This window comes from Berghia stephanieae, chromosome 2 (genome assembly GCF_034508935.2).
Source record: "Berghia stephanieae isolate SIO BIC M18660-M18661 chromosome 2, UCSD_Bste_1.3, whole genome shotgun sequence".
In the NCBI taxonomy this organism is placed as follows: domain Eukaryota; kingdom Metazoa; phylum Mollusca; class Gastropoda; order Nudibranchia; family Aeolidiidae; genus Berghia; species Berghia stephanieae.
In genome coordinates, this window is record NC_088361.1 from 62,097,167 (window position 1) to 62,121,894 (window position 24,728).

General features: G+C 34.2%; 1 protein-coding gene across 2 annotated transcripts; it reads left to right on the forward strand.

Moving 5' to 3' along the window:
• The first annotated feature begins 1,414 nt into the window (after positions 1–1,414).
• LOC144965288 (aryl hydrocarbon receptor nuclear translocator homolog) lies at positions 1,415–23,094 on the forward strand. Of its 2 annotated transcripts, none has more exons than XM_078900481.1 (16): positions 1,415–1,635; positions 3,705–3,738; positions 5,399–5,473; positions 6,158–6,315; positions 7,640–7,719; positions 8,960–9,052; positions 10,086–10,203; positions 10,699–10,728; positions 11,813–12,007; positions 12,404–12,584; positions 13,024–13,130; positions 14,829–14,979; positions 15,494–15,621; positions 16,266–16,525; positions 16,957–17,035; positions 18,025–23,094. In XM_078900481.1, the coding sequence occupies exons 1-16, from the start codon at positions 1,596–1,598 to the stop codon at positions 18,210–18,212; spliced, it is 1,917 nt and encodes a 638-aa protein (XP_078756607.1). In that variant the 5' UTR covers positions 1,415–1,595; the 3' UTR covers positions 18,213–23,094. The 2 variants fall into 2 exon arrangements, with proteins under 2 accessions (XP_078756607.1, XP_078756606.1); XM_078900480.1 differs by having other exon boundaries at positions 1,416–1,635; positions 11,813–12,025.
• The last annotated feature ends 1,634 nt before the right edge of the window (positions 23,095–24,728 follow it).

Below are 24,728 nucleotides of genomic sequence, written 5' to 3' on the forward strand. Positions count from 1 at the left end.
TACTACTACTACTACTACTTACCTTTCCTTATCATCTTGGTGCTTGATCAGCACATAGGTAAGGCTGACACGTTAGAACGCCATCTTTCTCGGTTGGAGACCATTTTTGTCATCTGTCCACAAGACCATCCACTAGCTTTCATCTCTCTCCCCAAACTCCTCCCCCAGCTGGCGACTCCTTCTTCTAATTCCCCGGGGGAGGTCCGCTGCAGAATAAAGAGATGGATCCTCCAGAGGGCTATCCTGGGAATGTACTCGAATCCATTCTGGTACTAATACAAATACTAGGCCACACAAAAAAACTTGAACTTTTTATATGTAGAGCAACATCCACTAAACGTGCTCAAAGGCTCAAAGCGCTTTACAAGAGATCCATATCCAACAGCAACAATTTACGTGTAGAAGGAAACATGACGCCTGCTAGGCAATATTATTTTTTCTAGACAGAGACAACGCTGTTAAAGGCCAGGTACTCATTTTACACCTGGGTATGGTGAGAGAATAGGACTAAAGTACCTATCCAAGGACTCAACAACGCGCCGCTCAGATCGGGACTCGAACCCTGGACCACAAAGCTACACACCACTACTACTACTACTACTACTACTACTACTACTACTACTACTACTACTACTACTTTTACTACTACTACTACTACTACTACTACTACTACTACTACTACTACTACTACTACTACTACTACATATTATGATGATGTGATGATGATGATGATGATGATGATGATGATGATGATGATGATGATCATCATCATCATCATCATCATCATCATCATCATCATCATCATCATCATTATTATTGTTATTATTATTATTATTATTATTATTATTATTATTATTATTATTATTATTATTATTATTATTATTATTATTATTATTATTATTATTATTATTACTATCTTCTTCTTCTTCTTCTTATTATTATTATTATTATTATTATTACTATTCTTCTTCTTCTTCTTCTTCTTATTATTATTATTATTATTATTATTATTATTATTATTATTAGTAGTAGTAGTAGTAGTAGTAGTAGTAGTAGTAGTAGTAGTAGTAGTAGTAGTAGTAGTAGTAGTTGTTGTTGTTGTTGTTGTTGTAGTTGTAGTTGTAGTAGTAGTATTTTATCATAGTTATTATCACCACCACCATCATCAAGTAATTTCGTTGTCAACCCAGTAAACACATGGGTGCTGTCATCGTAAGATAAGGCAATACCATGTCGGATTTCTCTCGTGACAATCATCATCATCATCATCATCATCATCATCATCATCATCATCATCATCATCATCATCATCATCATCTTTGTTTTTGTTGACAAGCAGGTATAATTAGCGTAACAATAATCTTGGGTGTATGGAATACTTTCAAGTCGTGAGAAAAAACATTCTAAATTTAGCCACACAAAAAAAAATTACTTCCGGTACCTGAAAGAAAACATTGTAAAGAAAGCAACTTCTCACAATCTCGGGGCAAATCATCATAGTTGTCCATGTTATTTCATTTCTTAAAATATTATCCATAACTTAAACAGTCATCCAGTCAAAGGAGAAGCTACTGAAAGAAGAATATCACTGCCAAATGGCGGCAGTCACTTTATCTCCTGGCACATCTGGTTCAGGTTAGTTAAGTCATCATCTGACGGCCTCAACTCTCACACTCACTCCCTCTCAGTCTCGGTCCTCATTCCTAAGCCCCAGTCTCGGCTCAGCAGAACAAAATATTATTTCTACAGGGTGTTAATTGAAGAAAAAGTAATTAAGACGTATTATTAGAAGAATTAAGACTAGAAAAGCCTGATTTGATTTTGGACTAAACTCAGTTTTGTTTCATTCAAACTCAAACTCAAACTCACCCAGCGGGAGAAAACATGATTGTTGATACTGATACGATTACTCTGATTATTTGTTTTGACGATTTCTTTGTTCTGTATTGCTGACAATGGGTTTGCATCGTCCAGTGTTACTATTGTTTCATTCCAAAGCCTTTTTATTTTCACCTTTTCATTAGGTTTCAGTCAGACAACAACCACTTAGCGCTACTGATTACTATCCACACGACGGAAGTTGAATTTTCAACTTAGGTGTTAAATAATCTGGCGACAAGATACACCTGAGTTTCGGGTATCAAAAAACACTCCGTTTTAAAATTACCTGCTTCTTGTGGCCAAGCGTACTGACTAAATGATAATAATAGTCGAAGTCTATTCTACTATCATAGTCACTAGTCACCACAGCCACAGTTTTTAATTTTTGGATTTGGATTTGCCATGGGATTGGGTGGTGGAGTGTAAATACTAAATACTCTCCTACATTTTGATTCTTTTTTTTTAAACTGCTAATGGAATGCCACTTTTTGAACATTGAGATAAATCGAAACAAAAAATAATAATTTCAACTTTTACTATTAATATTAACTTTTACAGAGTGTCTACGTACATGGTAACCAGACTCCTAGCCTCAGGACTACATACACAGTAACATACACAGTAACCTAGTACCGCTCTTTTGGAGGGAGGGGCGAGGGGGTGTGAGCTTGGTGCACAGTAACTTATGACCTTGATCTTGCCTCTTTCTTCCCCCCCCCCCCCTCCCCCCTGTGTGTGAGTGTGTTTGTGTTGTAAGCAGACGGCCAAATGCCTGATTAAATTGATTAAATGGCCAAACATAGAATCTATAATTTGGTATTAGACACCCACTACCTGATGTCTTGTCATTAGCCTAGGCCTAGTGAGAGACAAATCCTACATGAACTACATGTATTTTCAAACAGAGTAGAAAGTTTTCGTTTTACCCTGAGATGCGAAGGGGAGAGGATGACACTGACAAGAGAGAGAGGGGGGGGGGGGGGGGGCATGGGGTCAAAGGAAAGAAACAATGGGTCGTCTGATGACGTAGATCAAATGGGTGATACGGAGGTGCTTTACGATACATTGTGTGTGCAATTTTAACCTCTTAACAGTGACACTGATTATTTTTTTTCATCCAGATAGTAGTTTCCCTATTGTTAATGTAGAATAAATCGTTTCCACCAAATAACCTTTTATCGCACAGCTTGTCTTTTAATGATAACATTAAGACTAAGATCTGGTGTTAGGTTAAATTAAAATTGAAGCTTACCTTTAATGGGTTAAAGTGTATTGTTTGATTTTTTTTAAATAACACACACACACACACACACACACACACACACACACACACAGGGCGAGAGAGAGAGAGAGAGAGAGAGAGAGAGAGAGAGAAGCCCATACTTTGCTTGTATTGCAGCAGCAAACCAGTTACCGGTTTACGGTGTACACTGAGGCTGGGTGCCTGGTTACTGTGTACGTAGACACTCCCTAAATGTTAATACCATTAAATTTTGATAACCTCTAACTTCTGGCGCATTTTCATATTACAATGATATTATGGGAATTGCAGTACTCAAACCATACTGCATGGATTTTGGGAGGGGAGGGGGAGGAATTGTGTCCCACAATTGGTTGAGTTTGTTGTCGAGATCATAGCCATAATGGCCACATTGGTAATCTATGAAGGTTAAGGGGATATGGCTTTAATTATACATTAGACACCCTACTCCACCACTGGGTATTGCTCTAGACTTTGACTTACACATTACACACATGAAATGAATGATTGTTGTATTGGTTGCCACATGCATAGTGATCTAATTTTTAAATATTCATTTCAGATGGCAAACAGAGAAAAAGAAAAACTGATCAAGAGTAAGTTTCTTTCATTCTCGTTTTCTTGTTTTCATTGTAGAATATTTATCCATTTACTGGAGAGACTGAATTTCTTTAATCACAGTTTCTATCATTATTATTATTAATCTAGTTCAGACCCGCCTACTATTACGAACATTTTGTCTCTCAACTCTAATTTCAGAACTTATTGAAGCATCTCTAAGTCAATAAAATGTATTGAAAGTGAACATTGAAGCTAGACTACATAAAATTTTAAGGATTTATTTTGAAGTGTTAATTGATTCTTGTGAGGGTAAATTGTTGACTTTTAAAGTTAACTATAGCGGCTACAATTTTTATCTCCTAAAAATTATGAATTTTTAAATTTAAATTCCCAAATAGGCAGGTCTGTTCTAGGTATACACTGTGGACCTAACTATTTTCTCCACTCCAAGGGAGTAGTAACAGCAATTTGATCCAGGCTTCAGTGAAGCTAAACATTAACATTCCTTTTCTTAAATATATTTTTTTGTTTGTGTTTTGTGGGGGGTTTTTTGTTTAGTATACTAGGAATGTGTATTACAAACGAGTTCAACATTTCAAACACTAGAATTCAAGGATGATTCTCACCCATGTTATTTCTCATCAAGGTTTAACTATATTTACACCAATGGATGAACATTTAACCAACAGTGAAATATTTTATAATAATAGAATTATCAGTATGGTCAGTTTTTTAAATATTTTTTTTGTTGTTGTTGTTTGTTTTTTTTTTATAAAACTGGATGTGTGCGGGTGATGAATATTTCTTGAATTCCTAAGTTGTTTTTTTATAGAAGGAATATAGGGATGCTTCATGAATTTTTTATTTCTTTTTGCTATTATGCTGTGGCATAATCTGGTTTTCTTCAAAGTTAAAAGGGTATAAAAAATATGACTATTTGATTGCCTCATATTAGGACAGCTTTTTCAGATGCATCTGATATCAACATTATTTAAGAGGGTTTTGCTAGTCTGTTGTGTTCTCAGAGATGGCTTCTTTTAAATTCTTAAGTTTAACAATTTACCTATCAGTTTCTGAACAATATTGAAACCTTTAACTCACTATAGACTATCAGGAAAGTATCTTTTTTTTTTTTCTCCTTTGGATATACATTTGAAAGAAATAAGCTACTCAGTCTGAGTCAGTTGGTTTATTTGAAGAAGAAATATTGTTTTCTGGTTATGTTTTGTCTCTAATTGATTGTATTAGACATAATGTCTAATGATTATGTTGCTTTGTTGTCTTGTGGTTTAACACTTTACCTCCTGATTTGACCCCTGATGTCAGGGTCACAAAATTTAGTCCTTTGAAAAGACTATATTCTTTTACCATGGTCAGGTGTAAAATGAGTATTGTCTTTGTCATAAATAAAATAGTAATTGCATTTTACGGGTGTCATGTCTCGTCCTATATGTTGTTGGCTTGGTATCCCTTAAAAAGCACTTTAAGCACAGTGGACATTGCTCTTTATATAAATATAAGTTCACATTTTGTTTTGTTTTTGTTTTTTTGTTTTTGTTTGGTTTTTATATTACACATCAATAATATTAAACCCATAGTTTTACTTTCCTCCTCCCACTCTTATATTTTTTTAACAGGAGTGTTATTTCAGTTTTGAGGTTTTAATTATATATATTGTATTATTTTCTTCAATAGATCTGAGGATGATGACAGTCAGGGTGGTTCATATGGGACTGGTGCAGAAAGTGCTGACAAAGAAAGATTTGCCCGGTAAATTATTGTAGAACTCTAAAGGCTCGACAGTTTTCATCAAGAAAGATACTGTGCTGTACATATATGAAATTTGTGAGACTGTTGTGTGTGGGTGTGTGGGTGTGATTATGTTCCATAGGAATTTAAAAGAAGAGTTGTTTTTCAGAATCATTCGAGTTATAGAATTTTAAAAATGTGTCTGTGCTTATATTTATAGCCAGATCAGGCTTGTTTAACAAAGACCACTGTATCATTATTTGATTTTTTAAAAACTTAGGTGTGTAATTGTGTATCATTTCTGCAGGATTAAATACCTTACCTTAAATGATTGCTCATTTTGTCTTCTTCAAAAAGAAGGGTGTATTTTTCACAAGTGTATTGTGAAAATTCACAAGTGGTGTAAATCCTTTGAAAAGAAAAATACATAGTTGTTGAAGATTCATACAAATTTGAGTTTTACCTTTTTGAGATTTCAGTGGTACATTGTATTTTTGAAAAATTTGGCCTCAAATCTCAAGTTAAATTCTTTGAACTTTTATGCCATATTTTTATGGTTTTAATTTGCTTTGCATTGATGTATAGTATATATGATATTGTCTTTAGGAATTTCATTTTAAGTGTGTTAAAATTTTAAAGACTTACATGATTATAATATACGATAATTTTGCTTACCTCCTTACACACTTTTATTATTGTTTTCAGGGAGAGTCACTGTGAAATTGAAAGACGCAGAAGGAATAAAATGACAGCTTATATTAACGAGTTATGCGATATGGTTCCTACCTGCAGCACACTTGCACGCAAACCTGACAAACTCACTATCCTAAGAATGGCAGTCTCACACATGAAAACATTGCGAGGTACTAAAAGTAGCAGTTTCTGTGTAAAATTGAATTTTTTCAAATTTTAAAACTCATCCACAAATGTATTGTGGGACATTACAAAGGTTATATAATAAACCTGCCAGTTACTCTAATGATATTGGATAGTCTGTGCATCCTATGGGTCAAAGTTTACTGGCGTATAACGGAAATGTCGGTGAATGAGAATTTCTTGGACTGTCTTGTCGGTTAATTGATACTTTTGCTGGTGAGGGAATTGATAGGTCCCTCCGCATTTGCCACGTTTACCATAATAATATCATCATTTACTGTATCACCAACCACCACTTGACGACTATCAACATTTTCAGGCGAAGTGACCGTTGCCAACTTTGACCCATGGTGCATCCTTCCATAAGCTGAAATAATGAATGTATAGGAATTATATATATATCATTGACAGCATGCTGTTATGAAGTGTTTATTAACTATTTTCTTAGGTTTTGTTTTTTTTCACAAAGTAAGGCCTCAGATTCAACAAAAAAAAAAAAAAAAAAGAAATAGCCCTTTTTTTTCCCCCTAATTGACCTAGCTGTAGCTATTTACAGCGTAAATTCAATGAGATTTGGGATTTAATAAGATTTTCGTCAATTCCATTATAATCCTCCTCCCCACCCCCAAAAAAAAACCAGACAAAAAACGTGAGCATTTATAAAGCACAATATCCACTAAACGTGCTCAAAGCGCTTTATAAGGTTCCCTAGTCAACACACCACTTAACATGTAAGACGAGACATGCTTGTTTGATGATATTAAAATTTTTAATTGACAGAGCCAATACCGTTAAAGGCCAGCTTTTCATTTTACATCTTAATATGGTGGGAGAATGTGAATAAAGAGCTCTCAAGACTCAACTATGCACTGCTCAGAGCGGGACTCGAACCCTGGACCGTCTGGCCCGAAGATGACCACTAGGTCACATAGCCGCACAATGTACCAGAGGCTCACCGTGTTTGTTTTGATTTATTTGAAAGTGTTTTTTACATCTCTGAGATTCATTGATACAATTCTCCTTAATTTGCAGCATACAGATACATGTATTATGTATAGACTTGTGAATTATTTTTAATGAAAAGGTTATTCACATGAAGACTGGCAGTTTTTTTCTTGGGAGGGGGGGATTGGGGTATTCTTTCTACCAAGCATTAATCCAAATCAATATAGTAGTATTTGGATTTGATTTATATGATTGATAGATAATTTACCACTTGCAATTTATATTTATTTATTTGTTTATATATTATTTTGTTGTTGATTTTCATTGTATTTGTTGTTGTATTATTTCATCTTTTCTTTCATACAGGCACAGGGAATACTTCAAACGATGGGTCATATCGACCTTCATTTCTAACAGATCAAGAACTGAAACATCTTATTTTAGAGGTTTGTAGGATGACATTTTTCTTCTTGAATTATTTGATCAGAAATGAGAAGAGAATTGGGTAGGAAGTGAATTTGGATTGGTTAGTCAGATAGGTCAAGAGGTCAAAGTTTGAAGCAGTGATGATAATCTTCCGCGGAATACCGGGATTTTGTGATTTTCTTTGAAATGTTCCGCTGTTTTTGCAGTGTCAGTGTCAAACATTTTTCTATGAAAAGCACTCACGCTACACGGTAGATGGATAAAAAAATCACCATCATGTCTTGTGTCAAAGTTTGACACCTGTGCTCAGTTGCATAACTTTTCGTGGCACTCGCATTTTTATGACGTCAACCTAGACAGGGCGGCACCAAGTGTCAAAAGTGACACAAGGCCAGTGGTGTCCTTGGATTAATTATTAATATTAATAGATGTTGGGTAGAGATTGGATAGAAAAATAATAGAAAATCAATTCACCTCTCTCTCTCTCTCTCTCTCTCTCTCTCTCTCTCTCTCTCTCTCTCTCTCTCTCTCTCTCTCTCTGTGTGTGTGTGTGTCTCTATCTATCTCTCTCTCTCCCTCCCCCCCCCCTCTCTCTCTCTCTCTCCCTCTCTCTTTCTTGTCTTTCTCCGCCTCTCTCCCTTACCCATATTTCTCTCTCAACCACTCTTCTATCTTCATTTTATGTCTTTAGAATCTTATCATAGAATGATAAAATATTACAATAACCAAAGGTGATGATCAACTCGGAAAGCAATTGTTCAAATTAATTTTTAATTTACTATTTTTCCTTTGTTTAGAGAATGTTTTGCAAGTTATTAAATATTCATGAGTTTAATGTATAAACTGCATAACCACTAAGTTGCAGTAACAAGTAACATAGCCTGTGGCCCAAAAATGTATCACCTCTTGATGTAGATAGCAGTTTAATTAATATTGTGAGCCTTTAAAATTATTTTCAGGAAAGGACACTTCATTGGATATTTACAAAAGAAGTATGTTATATAATATTACGTAACTATCATATTGTATATGCAATTTTTGCATTTCGGCTTGGGTTTGCCCAATGGGCTGATACATTTTCCTCCTTTTTGACAAATTGCCATTATCATCACTGTTGAAGCAATTTGGTGTCAATGGTATAAATGAATTGGTCAAAATATTCTTGAAATCAACAGAAAGTATTTTTCTTTTTATAGAGGCATTTTCAAACTTTATTGATTAAATGATGTCGTCAACTAATTTTGTTTGTTTTTCTGTCAGGCTGCTGATGGATTTCTCTTTGTGGTACAGTGTGACACTGGAAGAATGGTATATGTATCTGATTCTATCACTCCTGTTTTGAACCAAAGTCAGGTAATTATAGATGTTGATTGCTGTTAACCCTAGAAAAGAGACAATCATTCCCAAAATTTAGATTTGATTTTTAGAATAGCCATTATTCATGTCAATTTCTGAAAATGTTCAAACAAGGGAATTACTTTTAAAACTTATCAGGGATGCCCTTTTTCTGGCAGCAGGAAAATCGGCATTTTCAAGTCTTCAGTCTGTATTTATTGGTGAGTTGATTTTATTAGAGGTGATAACAATAGCAGCAGTGTATGTAATATCGTATCAATATCATGAAGTTGTAACGGTAAAAAGGTAGTGCTTTAACAATGATTAAAACTATCAATAGATGTGGCTTCTCCTATCCCTTCTGGGCGGGTCATTTCACACAAGGGGCCCAGTGTCGTAAAGGAACGGCCGCCATAAAATGTATAATTATAATTATTTCTAAGAGTAAGCTTTGTTTTGTCAGTAAGATATCAATTAACTTGATATTGTCCAAATATTGCCTTCACGTGCGAATTAGCTTTTATCTCCCCCTCCCACCCCCCCCCCCTACCCCACCCAGTTAATGGGAAGCTATGTGGATATGCATCCTTTTCTATGATTTAAGCATGATGTCATTTAATGGAGAGAAACTTTGCTTGAAATATTTTCATATAACAATAGAATGGTCTCTACGAGATATTTTTTTTCAGGGTTTTTAAATTTTTAGGATAGGGCATCTCTGGGTTATATTGTGAATCTTGTTCATAACAGCTTTAAAAACGAATGAAATACATTTCGGGCTCAAAACCCTCCAGCCAACGTTTTTCTACATTACTAGTTTAATTGTTTTTTGTTAGCAGAAGGATTTTGATTTAGAAACATTCATTGTTAAGTCTTTCATTCTATTTTTAAAATTTTTTTTTTGAAGCTCTTATATTCAGGATTGTTCAATACTTTTTACAGTCCACAGTTTCTTGTAGTTCAGTATTTACTTTGATTTGTGATTCTAATGAAGGCTTTTGGAGAAAAAGCTAATCGTCATTTTCATTCTTTTTTTTTTTTTATGCTAAAGGCTGACTTGTTTGGAACAACTATTTATGATCTGGCCCACCCTGACGACATAGAAAAAGTTAGAGAACAGCTCTCAACAACAGAATCTCAAAATACAGGAAGGATTTTAGACTTAAAAAGTGAGTTGCCTTTTTGTGTTCTCTTGACATTTAAGGGAACTAATTACAGTTAACCATTCTTAAACTTTCTAATATTCTGGTCTGTTAAATAAAAAACTTCTGATCAGCTACCCTCAGCGTGTTACGTAGTGCAGTAAAAAAAAGTCTTAGACTTTTAATAAACTTTTATCAAGAATTTCAAGGCAATTGTAGTATCAGTTAGTAAATCACAAATGTAGAGCACTTGTCCCACATGCTGTCAAGTTGGGGGGGGGGGTGTTCATTTCATTTCTTGTCTAGAAACCATTGATTTGATAGTTGAATCTGTGTTGCAAAATATGCGGTGGAGCTTTGTACTGTAAAGATTATTTGTTGTTACTGTCTGTTTAAAATTACAGAAGGCAGGATGAACTCAGCTCATAAGGGCTACTTTTGGGTTGTTGTTTTTGTTGTTGTTTTTCTCCTTTTTAATATTGAATTAAATGGTTAATTCCTGGGTTGTTTTTTTTCCCACAGCCGGCACAGTCAAAAAGGAGGGACATCAATGTAAGCGTCTTTACTTTTCCCCTTCATTTTATTTTTTTATTAATTACTTAATTAGTTACAGTGCAACCTCTGGATAACGACATTGCCCGGATTGGAAAATTATGTCGTTATTCCGGGGAATAATGGTGTGTGGTGAGGCCTGTGAATACATAATGATGTGATATGCAGACCTGTGCCTTAGAGAAGACATGTCCCAACATTAGAATATGTATTTCTCCTGTTTACAAAGGTTTTGATTGTAAACAGTGTTTGAACGCCATTTTACAAAACTAAGAATAAATCAAGAAAACCAAGTGCCAATATGAATATGCTGCTGATGAGTTTTGAAGTCCGACATTTTTATTTAAGTGCACCAAAATTTACAAGCACTTAGAATTAGTAGATTCACATTGTGTAATATTAAAAACGAAAAACCTAGGTATTAACCACAATAACATCAAATTTGGACTGAGGTTTAGAAAAACAACTTGATTTTTCAAATGATAATAATAAAGTGAAAGGCTGCTATTGTTTTCCCCGCTATTTCAACATATAAGAGCATAAATATTCATAATTGTCCCTACTGGGCATGGCATTGCCTGATATCAGTTAACACCCACTGACCCCAGACAGGTAGCTAACAGAGAAGGTTAATGGACCCCTGAGAGTCCCATCCACTGATAAACTTCTTTTGCTGTGGTTCCATATGAACTAGCGCTGATTCCACGCCGTGAAGTAAACATGTTCTTATTAGTCGGTAACAAATGATCTCATTGGGAGGAAAGTGAAAAAAACGTTTTTCTTATTGGTTAAGAGTATAAGATGATGATGGTCGAGTATCAAGCATCGGTATCAATTGCCAATTATTTTTATAATGATGTCACTAAATAGGGGTTTTACTTAAATGTATGTCACTATGTTGGGGTTTTATTACTAATAACACAGAGCAAAAAAAATCAGGACCAGAGGGAAATGTCGCTATCCAGAGGTTGCACTGCATGTTCAATTTCAATTTTATTTAATCATATTATTTTGCTTCTTTTTTTTTTTTAATTTATGATTTTGTCCATAAAATTATTTTTTTTTGCTTTCATTATTTCTACAGCATCAGTAAGATTATGTATGGGATCAAGAAGAGGTTTTATATGCAGGATGCGCATGGGGAATATTCAATCAGATCCCATGACAGCCAATCACACAGTTAGGATGCGTCACCGAACAGTTCTTGGACCAGCTAGTGATGGAAACCATTATGCTGTTGTGCATATCACGGGTTACATTAAAAATTGGCCCCCTACAGGTAGCAGACAATTCAAAAGTATGAATTTTCTAAAATAAAATAGAGAAAAAAAAAATATTTTTAAGTCTTGGGCTTTTGATGTGGTGAAAATTATAGCAGTGTCAATGTTTATTCAATAAATATGTGTTGTTGTCATAGATTTGTAGTATTGATGTAGATAAAAATAATAAGTAAAAACTTATTTTCATAGAATAATTTATTCAATAAATATTTGTTGTTGTCACATAGAATTGTAGTATTGTTAGAAATTCTTCCCATATATGAAAATAAGTAAAATCATATTATCTTAGAATAATTAAATACATTCGAAAAATGTTTATACATTATTTAGAAAAATTGTTAAGCCTTGAGTTTTTATGATTTTTTTTTCATTATGATGTCATTTATATATATCAGGTGTGCAGATAGACCATAATGACACTGATGAACACAGTGGCAACCATTGCTGTCTTGTGGCCATAGGACGATTACAGGTGACCAACACTCCAAACTGTAGTGACATCATGGGATCCAACCCTCCCTCTGAATTTATCTCAAGGCACAGTGTGGATGGAAAGTTTACTTTTGTGGATCAGAGGTATTTGGTTCAGTCATTAGTGAAGCACAGAGCGGGGGGAGGGGGAAGAAGCATTGGATGAAAAGTATAGTAAAATAAAATGTCATATTTTTCAGATTCGTAAAATAAACTAGGCTCATTTTTCTTTTGTCTCTCATATTTTTTTCTTCTCTTTGTTCAATAGATATACTGTACAGTTATGGGAATCCAGGACAATCCAATCAACATTTCAACCTCCACTAATTTTTTTCATCCTCTGTCATTACCCATAAGGAATCTCAATTTTTCCCCTCTTTGCTGACTATACTATTTTTGAAGATTTTGCTGATTTGCCAACGATGTCGAAATCATGAATTATGGGTTGCCCAGTATGAAGATGAGCAAATGTATATTTTTAATTTATTTATGTCATGTTTTAAAAATAGCTTTTTTTAAAATTGTTTTTTTTTTTTTTTCTTAGGGTTACACCACTGTTAGGTTACCAACCCCAGGAGTTACTTGGGAAAATGGCCTTTGACTTTTATCATCCTGAAGACCAAGCTCACATGAAGGAAACTTTTGAACAGGGTGAGAATTAATTCTGTAAATTTAACGCCAAATTTCAAGTAGAATTTGCTTCATTTTCCGGACTTCATTGTCTTGGTTTCTTGAAATTGTATCAGCTAAAAACAACAGAGTTAAAAAATCTTAGCTAAATTCAATTTCATGTTTTAATGTCAAAATAGTTGGCATAGTTCAATTAATAAGGACTGGGTGGGAGGTCACTTGCTGTGTCTTCTCTCCCCCTGTTTCTGGTTTCTAAGAGTTGCTTTCTGTCTTTGTCTTGGAATGGGATTACTTGCTTATGTCCTGGTCCTTGCCAGAGTCCTTGGCTGAGATGGAAACAGTCAAACGTATCTTGTTAGCTTTGGGAGATAATTTTTTCCTTGTAAATCATCTCTCCATTATGTATTGATAGTCATATATTTTTTTGAACATTTGGGTTCCTCTTAGTTGAATCCTGTGCTTGTGTCAGGATGAGACATTTAGGTGATCTCAAACTAAGTACACTGATATTGTGCTCTTGGAATCTACATTTGTTCCCTGTTTGACTGATTCCGCTTTGTCTTCCTTTTTCTTGAGTACTTTAATTGTAATTCTAGAACTATCCGATTATCCTCCTTTTTACCAGCGCTGATATGACCTAAATGTATTGCAAGCGCCATAAAACACTTTTAAAAAAAAACAACAACAAAATTAATAAGGACCTTTTGTGCTTATTGGAATTTTATGCTTTCTTCTATCTTTCTATCTATATTACTTTATAAAATTATATAGATATAACTTTTATAACATTTATTTATTCTTGTAATTCATGTTTGTAAAACTAATTTCCGTATGGATAATAAAGTTTATTTATTTATTTATTATTAAACTAATTTCAAACATAATTTGAGTATGTAAAAAAAGTAAATGAGGAATGGTCTGTAAGGTGAATCAGGTTTATTTTTTCATTTGAATAAATATTCATGAATTATCTACAATGTTCTTGAACAGTTGATAATTTTCATTAACTGGGTGGGGATCCTGACCTCCCATTGCGGGCAGGGAGGTACATACTGTGTCTTCTATCTCCTTATATATGTTTTCCAACATGCTTTCTGTCTTTGTCTTGGAATGAGGTTGCTTGGTTTTGTCCTGGCCCTTTCCGGAGTCCTGGCTGGGAGGGAAACAGTCAAATGCATAGTTATTGTTTTGGGAGATGATATTTTTTTCCTTGTAAATCATCTCTCTGTTATGCATTGTATTATGTTTAGTTTGCATATTATATTATATGATTGGTAAACATTTGAGTGTATTCCTCTTAGTTGGGACCTGTGCTTGTGTCTGGATGAGACTTTTAGGTGATCTCAAATTAAGTACATTGGTGGTATGCTCTTGGAATCTACATCTGATCCCTATTTGTTCTCAGTTCCCCTTTGTCTTACTTTCTCTTGGGTGCTTTAATTGTAATTCTAGAACTTTTTACTATCCCATTTTCTTCCTTTTTACTGGCGCTGATATAACCTTAATGTGTTGCAAGCGCCGTTAAACCCTTAAAAACAAAAACAAAAAAACAATTTTCATTAAAGTTTGTATCTATTGTTTTGCTCTTGCTTTGTTTCAACATTTGCCACAGTGTATTGAAAACAAAACAGAAAATTAAAAGATACTGTATTTTTTTCTGCACTTCAATGGACAATGTTACACATCTGTCTCATTAAATTTTTTTTCAATTCGATTCAGTGTTAAAATTGAAAGGTCAAGTCATGTCCATTATGTACCGATTCCGTCCCTCCAATCGAGAATGGGTGTGGCTCCGAACCAGCAGTTTCAGTTTCCAAAACCCCTACACAGATGAAGTTGAGTACATTGTCTGCACCAACAGTCTTGTCAAGTATGTATTGCTTTTTATAACTTTAGAATTGTCGTTGTGTGTTATACAAGTATATTTGAAAATGGTGTTTTATTAAAAAAAATAGTGGAATTTAGATTTGTTTGTTTATATTCGTCTTTTACTTTATTTTTGTTTAGGAGGTGTGTGGGGGTGGGGGGGGGGGGGGGGGGTAAATTATTACTATGGACATGATTATATATAAGAATATAGGAGATTCTTTTCCTGTCTATAGTTGAAATTCATGGAGGCATCCAATTTGGTAGTGCTATTACTATTGATCTTAAAATCCTAAATCTTTTTTTTTTTTTTGGGGGGGGGGGGGGGGGGGGGAGATTTTTATTGTATTTTGTTGTTTTTAATTAATTTTTTTTTAATTATTATTTTCTGTTTTCCTTTAGATATATTTCCATTTATATCTGATGTAGATTTTTTTTTTGTTTTTTTTTTTTTTGTGTTTGTTTGTTTTTTTACTTCATGAATTATGTGAAGAATTACAATACTTTGTGATTCGCAGAGGTTCCCAGCAAAATCAAAACGGTCCTTTACGAGGTCAAGGAGAGCCAACACCAGCTGATGGGTCCGCCATGGGATCAATTGTGCCGTATCCACCAGGTACCAGGCAGCCTGACCCCATGGGGCTAAGTGAGTTTAGTTTTATTTGTAACATTTAAGAAATGAACCATATCATCATCATCATCATCATTATTAACATCATCATTTTTATTATTATTATTATTCATTTATTGATTAGTAAACATTTTTCTTTTATTGTCACATGTCTTTGGATTTGAAATATTCTTTTGTAGTTATATGTAAAAATTCGTTTTTAAAAAATAAAATGAATATTCTCAGAGCTGTTTAAATACAATTTTCATCATAATATATACGAAGCTGATGTATTGAAATCTAAGAGTCTGTATCAAAAGTGTTATTCATCTATGGTAACAAAGAATTTATAAAACAACCTCATTGTGATTTGTGGGGTCAAGAAAATAAATGTGACAATTGGTTTTGTTTGTCAGGAATTTTACATTGACATGCAATTAAATGATTGCGCTTATTATGAGTAAATTTTAAGGATATTGCATTGTAATCTTTAGGGTATTTTTAGTTGTTTTGTGTGTGTGTGGGGGGGGGGGGGGGGGGGTTGAAGACTTGTCATAACTCTTTTTAAAATTATCTAAAGCACATCATTCTATTGTTACTTTTTATATGAACCTTGACTGATTTGTATCACTTTGAAATAATATGTTACATTGCCTTGTCTCTGTTTTATATCACGACAGCTCCAGGATCATCCAAGCCTGACTATTCATCTGCTGAGCTCTATCACATGGGACAAAGACCAGGTAGTATGGCACAGGGAGTCTATCCAGGTTATCCCACAGCTGCCAGCAGCATCAAGTATCCAATGCAGTCTGGCTCTGCGGCACCCGTTGGGCAAGGGATTGGAGCTGTGAGGGCTGGATCCAGTCAGAACACGCCCCCTGGGACCTGGTCCCACCAGCAAGGTTCATTCGGTGCACCACCAAGATCTTCAACTCATGTGAGTTATAATACATAATTTATATTGTGTTAAAATTGCTTTGGGATAAAATTTGACAGCATCTATTACTCATATTTTTTCTAGTGAAAGCATCTTTTCTTCATTAAATAAAGTCTTTTGTAATATGTTAGTAATGACCACAAATTAGTATTCGTAAAATTAGGTAAGTATGTCTGACATTAGTCATTATAACTGGTTGGTTATCAATCTCACAAATGTTAAACAGTGACCAAGTCTTTTCATTGATACAGTTTGTTCAGCAGTCAATATAACAGGATTTAACTTTAATACATTTCATAGTAAATAGTTTATTATCTTGTCTGCTTTATTTTTTTATTTTTTTTTTCAATTAATTTATTTATTTATTCATCTATTTATTTGTTTATTTATTTTATTCACTTGTTTTGACTTCTTTTTTTTTTCTTTTTCAGGATGGCGCCTCAGAATTTGGTGGCTCATCATCCACCCACAGTCATTTCAATCCTATGGGATTAGCATCTAATTCACAAGGTGATGAAACAGTTGGAATTGTGCTTTCATATAGAGGGAACAAAGTTGACTTCACTCAGCTCTGTGTTATTATTTTTAGACAGCCTGTTAGTGATTTTCACTAAATTATATCAGTCAGACTATAAACGTCAAAGGTTACACACTGTTTTGTGTGTTGGCATGTTCAATTGGGCTGGCAGATGTTGTGAGTATTTTACTCAAGTGCATGACATCAATTGAACAAGAACAGTTTGTTAAGAGAAAAGCACTGGCTTAAAAATGAACTGACGTCAAATAATGTGGCTCAGACACTGAAGCCATCTCTTAGTAAATAGACAAAATCATACACTGGATGGGGCTCCTGACCTCCCATAGTGGGAAAGGAGGTACTTACTGTGTCTTCTATCCCCCTATATGTTTTCCAACTTGCTTTCTGTCTTGTCTTGGAATGAGATTACTTGGTTTTGTCCTGGCCCTGGCCGGATACCCTGGCTGAAAGAGAAACAGTCAAATGTATAGTTCATTTTGGGAGATGATATTTTTTTCCATGTAAATCATCTCTCTGTTATGCACTGTATTATGTTTTCTTTATATTATATTATATATGATTTGTAAACAGTTGAGTGTATTCCTCTTAGTAGGGATCTGTGCTTTTGTCTGGATGAGACTTATAGGTGATCTCAAACTAAGTACTTTGATGGTGTACTCTTGGAATCTACATCTGTTTCCAATTTGAACCAAGTCCCCTTTTGTCTCCCCTTCTCTTGGGTGCTTTGATTGTAATTCTAGAACTTTTTACTTTCCCATTTTCTTCCTTTTTACTGGCGCTAATATGACTTTAATGTGTTGCAAGCGCTGTAAAACCCTTAAAAACAAACAAAATCATACAGTTAAGATAAATTGACCTTATGGCTCAGTATATGTAACATTGTTGGTAATGCCATTCTCACATAGACATATTTTTTTTAAAAACTTTTTTTTTAATGTGAATTTTAAATTGATGATTTCAGGGTCAATGTGGTCCCAATGGCCTTCCCAAGAGACAAACTCACAACAACAGCAGCAACAACATCAGCAGGCAGCACAACAACCCCAACCTTCACAGACAGAAGAGTTTAGTGATGTTTTTGGTATGCTTAGTCAGCCAGCTACGGAATTTGGGGAGTTGTCAGGGATGTTTACAAATTTTACCGAGTAAAAGTTGTTAAGATAAATGAAGAACTGTTTTAAAATGGCTAATATCACGAATACCCCCCCCCCCCCCTCTCTCTCTCTCTCTCTCTCTGTCTCTCTCTCTCTCTCTCTCTCTCTCTCTCTCTCTCTCTCTCTCCATCATATAATTGTACATGAATGCATTCCGTTGACACCCTCCCAATTTTCAGTATCAGTTATTAATTAAAAAATTGTAATTCCAATTTTATGTACTCTCTAATGTGTGACATAATCAAATTTTTATTTCACAATGGTGACAAAATTGACAGTTATCATGCTCGATTATTGCTACTACATATGTCATCTGTTAATTCTTGGGAGTTGCCTTCAACGTGTTGATATCAACATTATACAACAATCTGCTATGATCTGTATGTAATGAGTCTTGCTTTTTTATGATATTGATGCATTATAAAGTTCTGCCTCGTGTTTCTGTGGAAAAAAACAATGGCTGATTTGGGGTTTTTTTCAACCTTAAACAAATAACAACAGGCAACCAATTGAAAATGATTTTAATTATTTTTTATCCATATCTGCCCGCGGTCAGCCTATATCGACAAGTCCCTAACACCAGGCATATTCCGTTTCCATCAAGTTAATTATTTTTGCACTTGAGGCTATTGGGTAAACCAGAGGAAAAAGTAAAGAGAATCTTGTAAATTTCATATATTTGCAATTTTCAAACATTTTTGAAATTGTATTTTACTCTTAATATCCTTCAGGATGTTTTGTTTATATTTTTGATTTTTTAAAAATTATCCATTGTGATGGGTAATATATTAGAAAATGTTATTGTACCAAATTTGTGTTAATTCATGAACAGTATCGATTTACAATTCAAAGTTGTTTTAGAGATAGTCTAAAAAGTTACTAGAAATCTTTTTTTTTTTCTTTTTCAAAAACTGTTTGGAATTATGTTTTACTTTTTTTCATTGATTGTATATTTTTTACATAAGGAAAATATAGGATTTTTTAGATTGGATTTTGTTTTTTATATTTATTTCAGTTTTAAAAAGAAAATTAATTAAACCAGTTAACAATGAAGTTATGTTATTAAGTCATGAGTATATAATTAGTTTCTGGTTTTATTTCCGATTTACAGTCGATTTACATTTATATACGTTCCTGTACATTGTAAATGTTTATGTACATTATTGAAAAGAGTATTAGATTCTTATGTATTTTTATTTGAATTTAAATTGACTCTTGATAATATGACAGCTTGTAACGTCACAATTGTATGTGTGTGTGTGTTTTTAGGGGGAGGGGTTTTTAAAAAATTATTGTTGTTTTTTTTTGTTTTTTTTGTGTTTTCACAACTAACATATTTGATTTCTTGTGTAAAGTCCTTACTTTCAAAGACAATTATCTCTCATAGTAATGACTTTTACTGTGAATTTCATTTCTCTTGGAAGTGGACAATTTATAACAGCTACAGAAGAAAATCATGAAACCAACCAATCTTAAAAGGAAGTCATAAAGTGTTTTCCTGAGTCAGAAGATATAACGATATTTGGTTTGATCAAATTGACAAAGTAAAATTTTAGTCAATTTTTAATTTCTTACTTTAAATTTACCCAAGTCCTTTGATATGAAACGTGAATATCATTTTAATTACATTATTTGTAAGACAGCTTTACACAGATTCAAATATGGTCTTTTTGTAAGTCTGATTCATGGGCTGCGACTTTGACAAAAGTTCGAGACTATTTCCGTCGTCTGGGACTAAAACACATTACAAGCTATTCATGAATCCCGACTATACAAAGTCTTAGACTAAACGATTGACTAAGCGGATGAAATTTACACCTGCGATCTAGCAGGCATAAATAGCGTTGTCTGGGACTAAATATCAAAACCTCTTCCTGTCCGTGATGCCTCTTGCTTCTTTTGAAGGACTGAACTTTTCAAATCTTTCCACTTCTTTTTTTATTTGCTCCTGCGTTCTCCCATTCCCTCTTATAGCGTTCACATTATTTGTTATTTTGTCCAAATCTCTTTCTTCTTTACTGTCTTATCGTTCTGCAAGGCAGACAACAGGAAAGCTACTTCCGTGGAAATTTCTTCTAGCATCACTGCAGTCCCTTCATCTGTAAAATTTGGTTTTTTTAACCTTTTGCAGATTCCAATAGGGTTGCCAGATATTTTATCAAACCATTACGAAAAATAATCCATATTTTAAAAGAAATAATCCAAATTTCAGAAAAAAGGTCTAGCTTACCCTGATACCTCTAGAATTAGAGAAATGTCACCCATAAGAGTTATAGTGTTATCCAAAATGTGTTGTTATTGCATGAAAAAAAATGAATTTTTGATAGATTTTTACTGACAAAGTAATCCAAAAATAATCCAACAATCCAAACTTGAAATGACAATCCAAAGACATCAAAGATAATCCAAAATTAGACAGTTTGAATTAAAATAATCCAACCTGGCAACCCTGGGTTCCATGGCTAAATGCTCCGAAAGATTGTGGGGAAAAAAAACTTCAAATCAAACAAGAAGCGGAAATAGAAAGATTTCTATGCTACTTTGCATCTGCAGCTAGAAAAATAACACATTTCTATGACGTTTTGTCATACTATCTCTGGGAATCCCCAGTTAAAAATAGATTGACCTCTGTAATCTGAAACTTCGCACACATAGACCTGACTTGATAGTTAGAGACAAAGTCTGACTCTATGAATAGCTTACTTGTCATAGGCTCAGACTTCCCTAGTCTTGGACAATGCAGTCTCAGACTTCGTTAGTGTCCAAGACTATTATAGTCTTGATCCATGAATCAGACCCCAGGAGTCACAAACAAATAAATAAAGATAAATAAATAAACTTCCTGTTATTCATACCCAAGGGGAAATTTGCCTTTAGTTTAAGGGTCTATTCTAGGGGAAGACCGGAATAACCAAGGCATCAGCTACAGTGCAGTGTTGCAAAGTGAGCTAGGGCGCAAGGAGTCAAACTCAGGACCCTTTAGTACAAAGCAAAGAGTTGTGCCTCAAAGCTCAAATGATCTCTACTTCGTAATACTAATTTCTAATTACAATAAATATGTATATCTTATTTGTGTGTGTGTGGGGGGGGGGGGGTTCAACAAATATTTTGTTACTGATATGCATTTTATCTGGTTGATGTCTTTTGTAGCGTTTCCTTACTCTGGAATCTGAATTTATTTTTCCAAACTGGCCTACTGCTCTTGTATTTTTGTGAAATGTTGATAGAAAAAGAAAGCTATGTGGAAGTAGGCCTTATGATAGATCATCTGAGGATGAAAAAAGCATTCAAAGACTCTTGTGGTTGAGTACTGAACTTAACTAACATAATGCCAGTTTGAAAAAATTGAGGTTAAAGTTTGCATCCAGCTTGAAAAAATATATTAACAAAATTGGAGTATTCAGTCAGGGGACTTGGGTCTTTTTTATCATGAAAATAAATGATAAGTAAGCTAAAATGTTTTGGTCTCATAATTTTCATTGGCTGGCTGGATAAGCATCAAAATGCTACTTAAGTATATTTGTCAATCAGTATTTTCAACTGATCTGTATTATTCTTGTTCAAGTACATAATATTCGATTGAAATGTGTCTTTTTTAACTGCTTTGTATATATGATTTTATATGCATTATAATATATTTAGTGTTCAGGTATGTTATGATTTATATTAACGATGTATGTCATTTAAATTTCTAATGTGGTTTTATTGAGAATTAAACGTATGTGCAATAGTGTTTTTTATGTGGTTTTTTTTAAATGCTTTTAGTCTAGGCCATTTTACTCTAATGCCATAATAGAATTGGCGGAGTACAACGTGCATACATCAGTGATGTTTGTCAAGCAATCATAGGGAAATTTCAATTTGTTCAAATTATAAGCATTAGCTACTTCTGGGTGGGGTCTTCTATGGGCAGAGAGGTCATTTGCTGTGTCTTCTACCCCCCATTTCTGTTTTCCCTTTGCATGTTGCTCTTTGTCTTTGTTCTGTTTTTTTTTCCTAGTCCAGGTGGGGATCCTTAGGTTGGAGGGAAGCAGTCAAATGTATTATATCTGTTTTTTCAGAGAGAGAGAGAGAGAGCGAATGATATTTTTTACTTGAAAATTATCCCTTTGTTAGGTACTATTATTTTTGTTAGTTTACTTTATATTGTATTTTGATCTTTGTAAACATCTGAGTGTATCCTTCATGGGGGAATCCTTTGCTTGTGACTGGATAGGACTTATAGGTAATGTCAAAATTGGCACATTGGTGGATTGTTCTTGGAATCTTCTGTTCTTTATTTGAACCAATCCCCTTTGTATTGTTGCTTTTAACTTCAGATCCTCAATGGTCCTCTATTATCATCCTTTTTTTATCAGCACTAAAACGACTTAATAGTGTTGCCATAAAACTGAAAACATGCAAACTTAACATTGCTAAAAGCAATACACTAATACACATTATTTTTTATTACTAGCGTGAGTTTAGTCTTTTTTTTTTAAAGGATAACGGCAAGCTTGCACTAATGGTCATCACTAAAAAAAATGAATTATAATAGGCGGGAGTATATAAAAATATTAAGTAACTTCAGCAAAAGGCAAGCATTTTTATATATTATTAATATTATTGTACTTTTTATCAGAACTCCCGTTAACTCATTTTGCAAAACACATAAACACACACATAAAGACGCAAAACAGAAACCTATTTTATGATAATAATTGATTTACTATCCATTGTTTTCGGTCTCCTTTGTTTCATTCAAAAAAGATTTTAATGAACCTTTAAGAATTATCATTGCCTCATCTTTTCTAGTAGTGTGCATGTTGATATATTTTATGTTTGTAACTTTCATGTTGTAAATCATAAAAAAAATAAAGGTGCTGTAAAATAACAAAGTTGATTGTTGTTCCTTCTTTTCAACGTTTGACCATTCTCTATATGGATCCTTTGCTAGTGCGTGGATGGAACTTTAGGTAATGTCAATTCGTAAAGAATGCTCTTGGAATCTTCTGTTCCCTATTTGAATCAGTTCCCTTTGTCTTGCTTTTTTCTGGTGCTTTTAACTTCAGATCGCGGGTGGTTGGATGGGAGCATCACCTTTGAATCATATACCTATGATGTTCGCATGGGTGTACGATCCGATAGTGATGTCGTTTCTTCTTCTCTTTACTAGCCTATCCTGCTTCTTTGGTTTGTGATTGTATTTTTGACAGGGGATATTTTTTTTCTGTAAATCTTCTGCCTGTTTGTTCTTTGTTATTTATAATTTAGCTTATGATATCTTTAGGTTATGATTTTGATTTACATTTGTACTATTTGTGTTAGATTGCTTGTTTTTTTGTTTCAGCGGTCTCTCATATAACCTCAATTGTGTTGGAAGAGACCTAAAGCAACAAACAAACAAATAACTTCAGATCTCCAACTTTTCCACTATCATAATATGATAATCATATTCCTCTTTACGGATGCTGAAATGACAGTGTCGCAAGCACCATAAAAACAAACCTGTGATCCATTACCAAGTGCGAAACAAAAGCTATAGTTAGGTGTCCCTTGAAGAATTAAATAGTATCTTCTTTACTTCTTTCCTTTGGTGCCAAAACAATCGTGTAGCTGACGAGTGCTGAATATTGTTGAATGCTTTGGTCATAGTTTTTACTGTTGGTGCGGATATTATATCAATCCAGTCCTTTGTGGTTTTCTTTTTGGAGTGAATCGCTTTCGTCTACGTGTTATTTGGGATTGCTCCATTTCTTAGATTAAGATGCGAGAATAAATATATCCCTCGGAGGTCACCTCCCTCGTTTTTGTTTTGAGGCAATAAATTTGACCCCTGTTTTTTTGGGGGGGTTTTTTTGTCAAGGGTCTTATCTTGAGAAAAGAGGTAAACCAGGTGTCAGTCGCATTGCAGGGCTGCAAAGTGAGTAACAAGGTCTAAGCTTCTTGCTCAAGGAAGGGAGAAAAAAATAACATGCTGAAGCGTGTTTTGAACCTGGATCTTCGGGGTAGAAATTCAATGCCTTATCCAACGACTATCTTACCCTATTAAATAGGGACTGGGATTTGGTGAACTCATCATGTATTGTTGGGATTTCCATGCTGGTCTCTACTTATTGTAACCCAAGAGAAATACGAACCGTTTCTTTGCTAAGAAGAAGAAGAAAATACAAAAAATCAAACACTCCCCCCCCCCCCCCCCCCCCCCAGAAAAGAAAAAAAGAAAAAAAAAGAAAAGAATATCTAACTTTCGAGCAGGCATTTGAATGGGATACTTGCCAAAAGGAGAACACGAAAATAGTTCCTAATAAGGAAACGATCACCATTCTGGAAAAAAATCATATGCCAGAAAAAAAAACCCAAAAAAACTCCCCCCTCCCCACCCCACACGAAATTAACACACACACACACACACACACACACACAACTAATTATTTGACTCACTAACAGAGGAGGTGGGGTTTGTCAAAACTTTAAGACGATACGGATGTATCATGTAATTACGTGGAATCGAATCTAGCTCAGTAAAAAC

Excerpts from the sequence above, each read along its gene's own strand:
- LOC144965288 (XM_078900480.1), top strand. The coding sequence starts at position 1,596 with ATGGCGGCAGTCACTTTATCTCCTGGCACATCTGGTTCAG. Across the intron at positions 7,720-8,959 it reads TGAAACATCTTATTTTAGAG|GCTGCTGATGGATTTCTCTT; the intron begins GTTTGTAGGATG and ends TTTTTCTGTCAG. Across the intron at positions 12,585-13,023 it reads TTTACTTTTGTGGATCAGAG|GGTTACACCACTGTTAGGTT; the intron begins GTATTTGGTTCA and ends TTTTTTTCTTAG.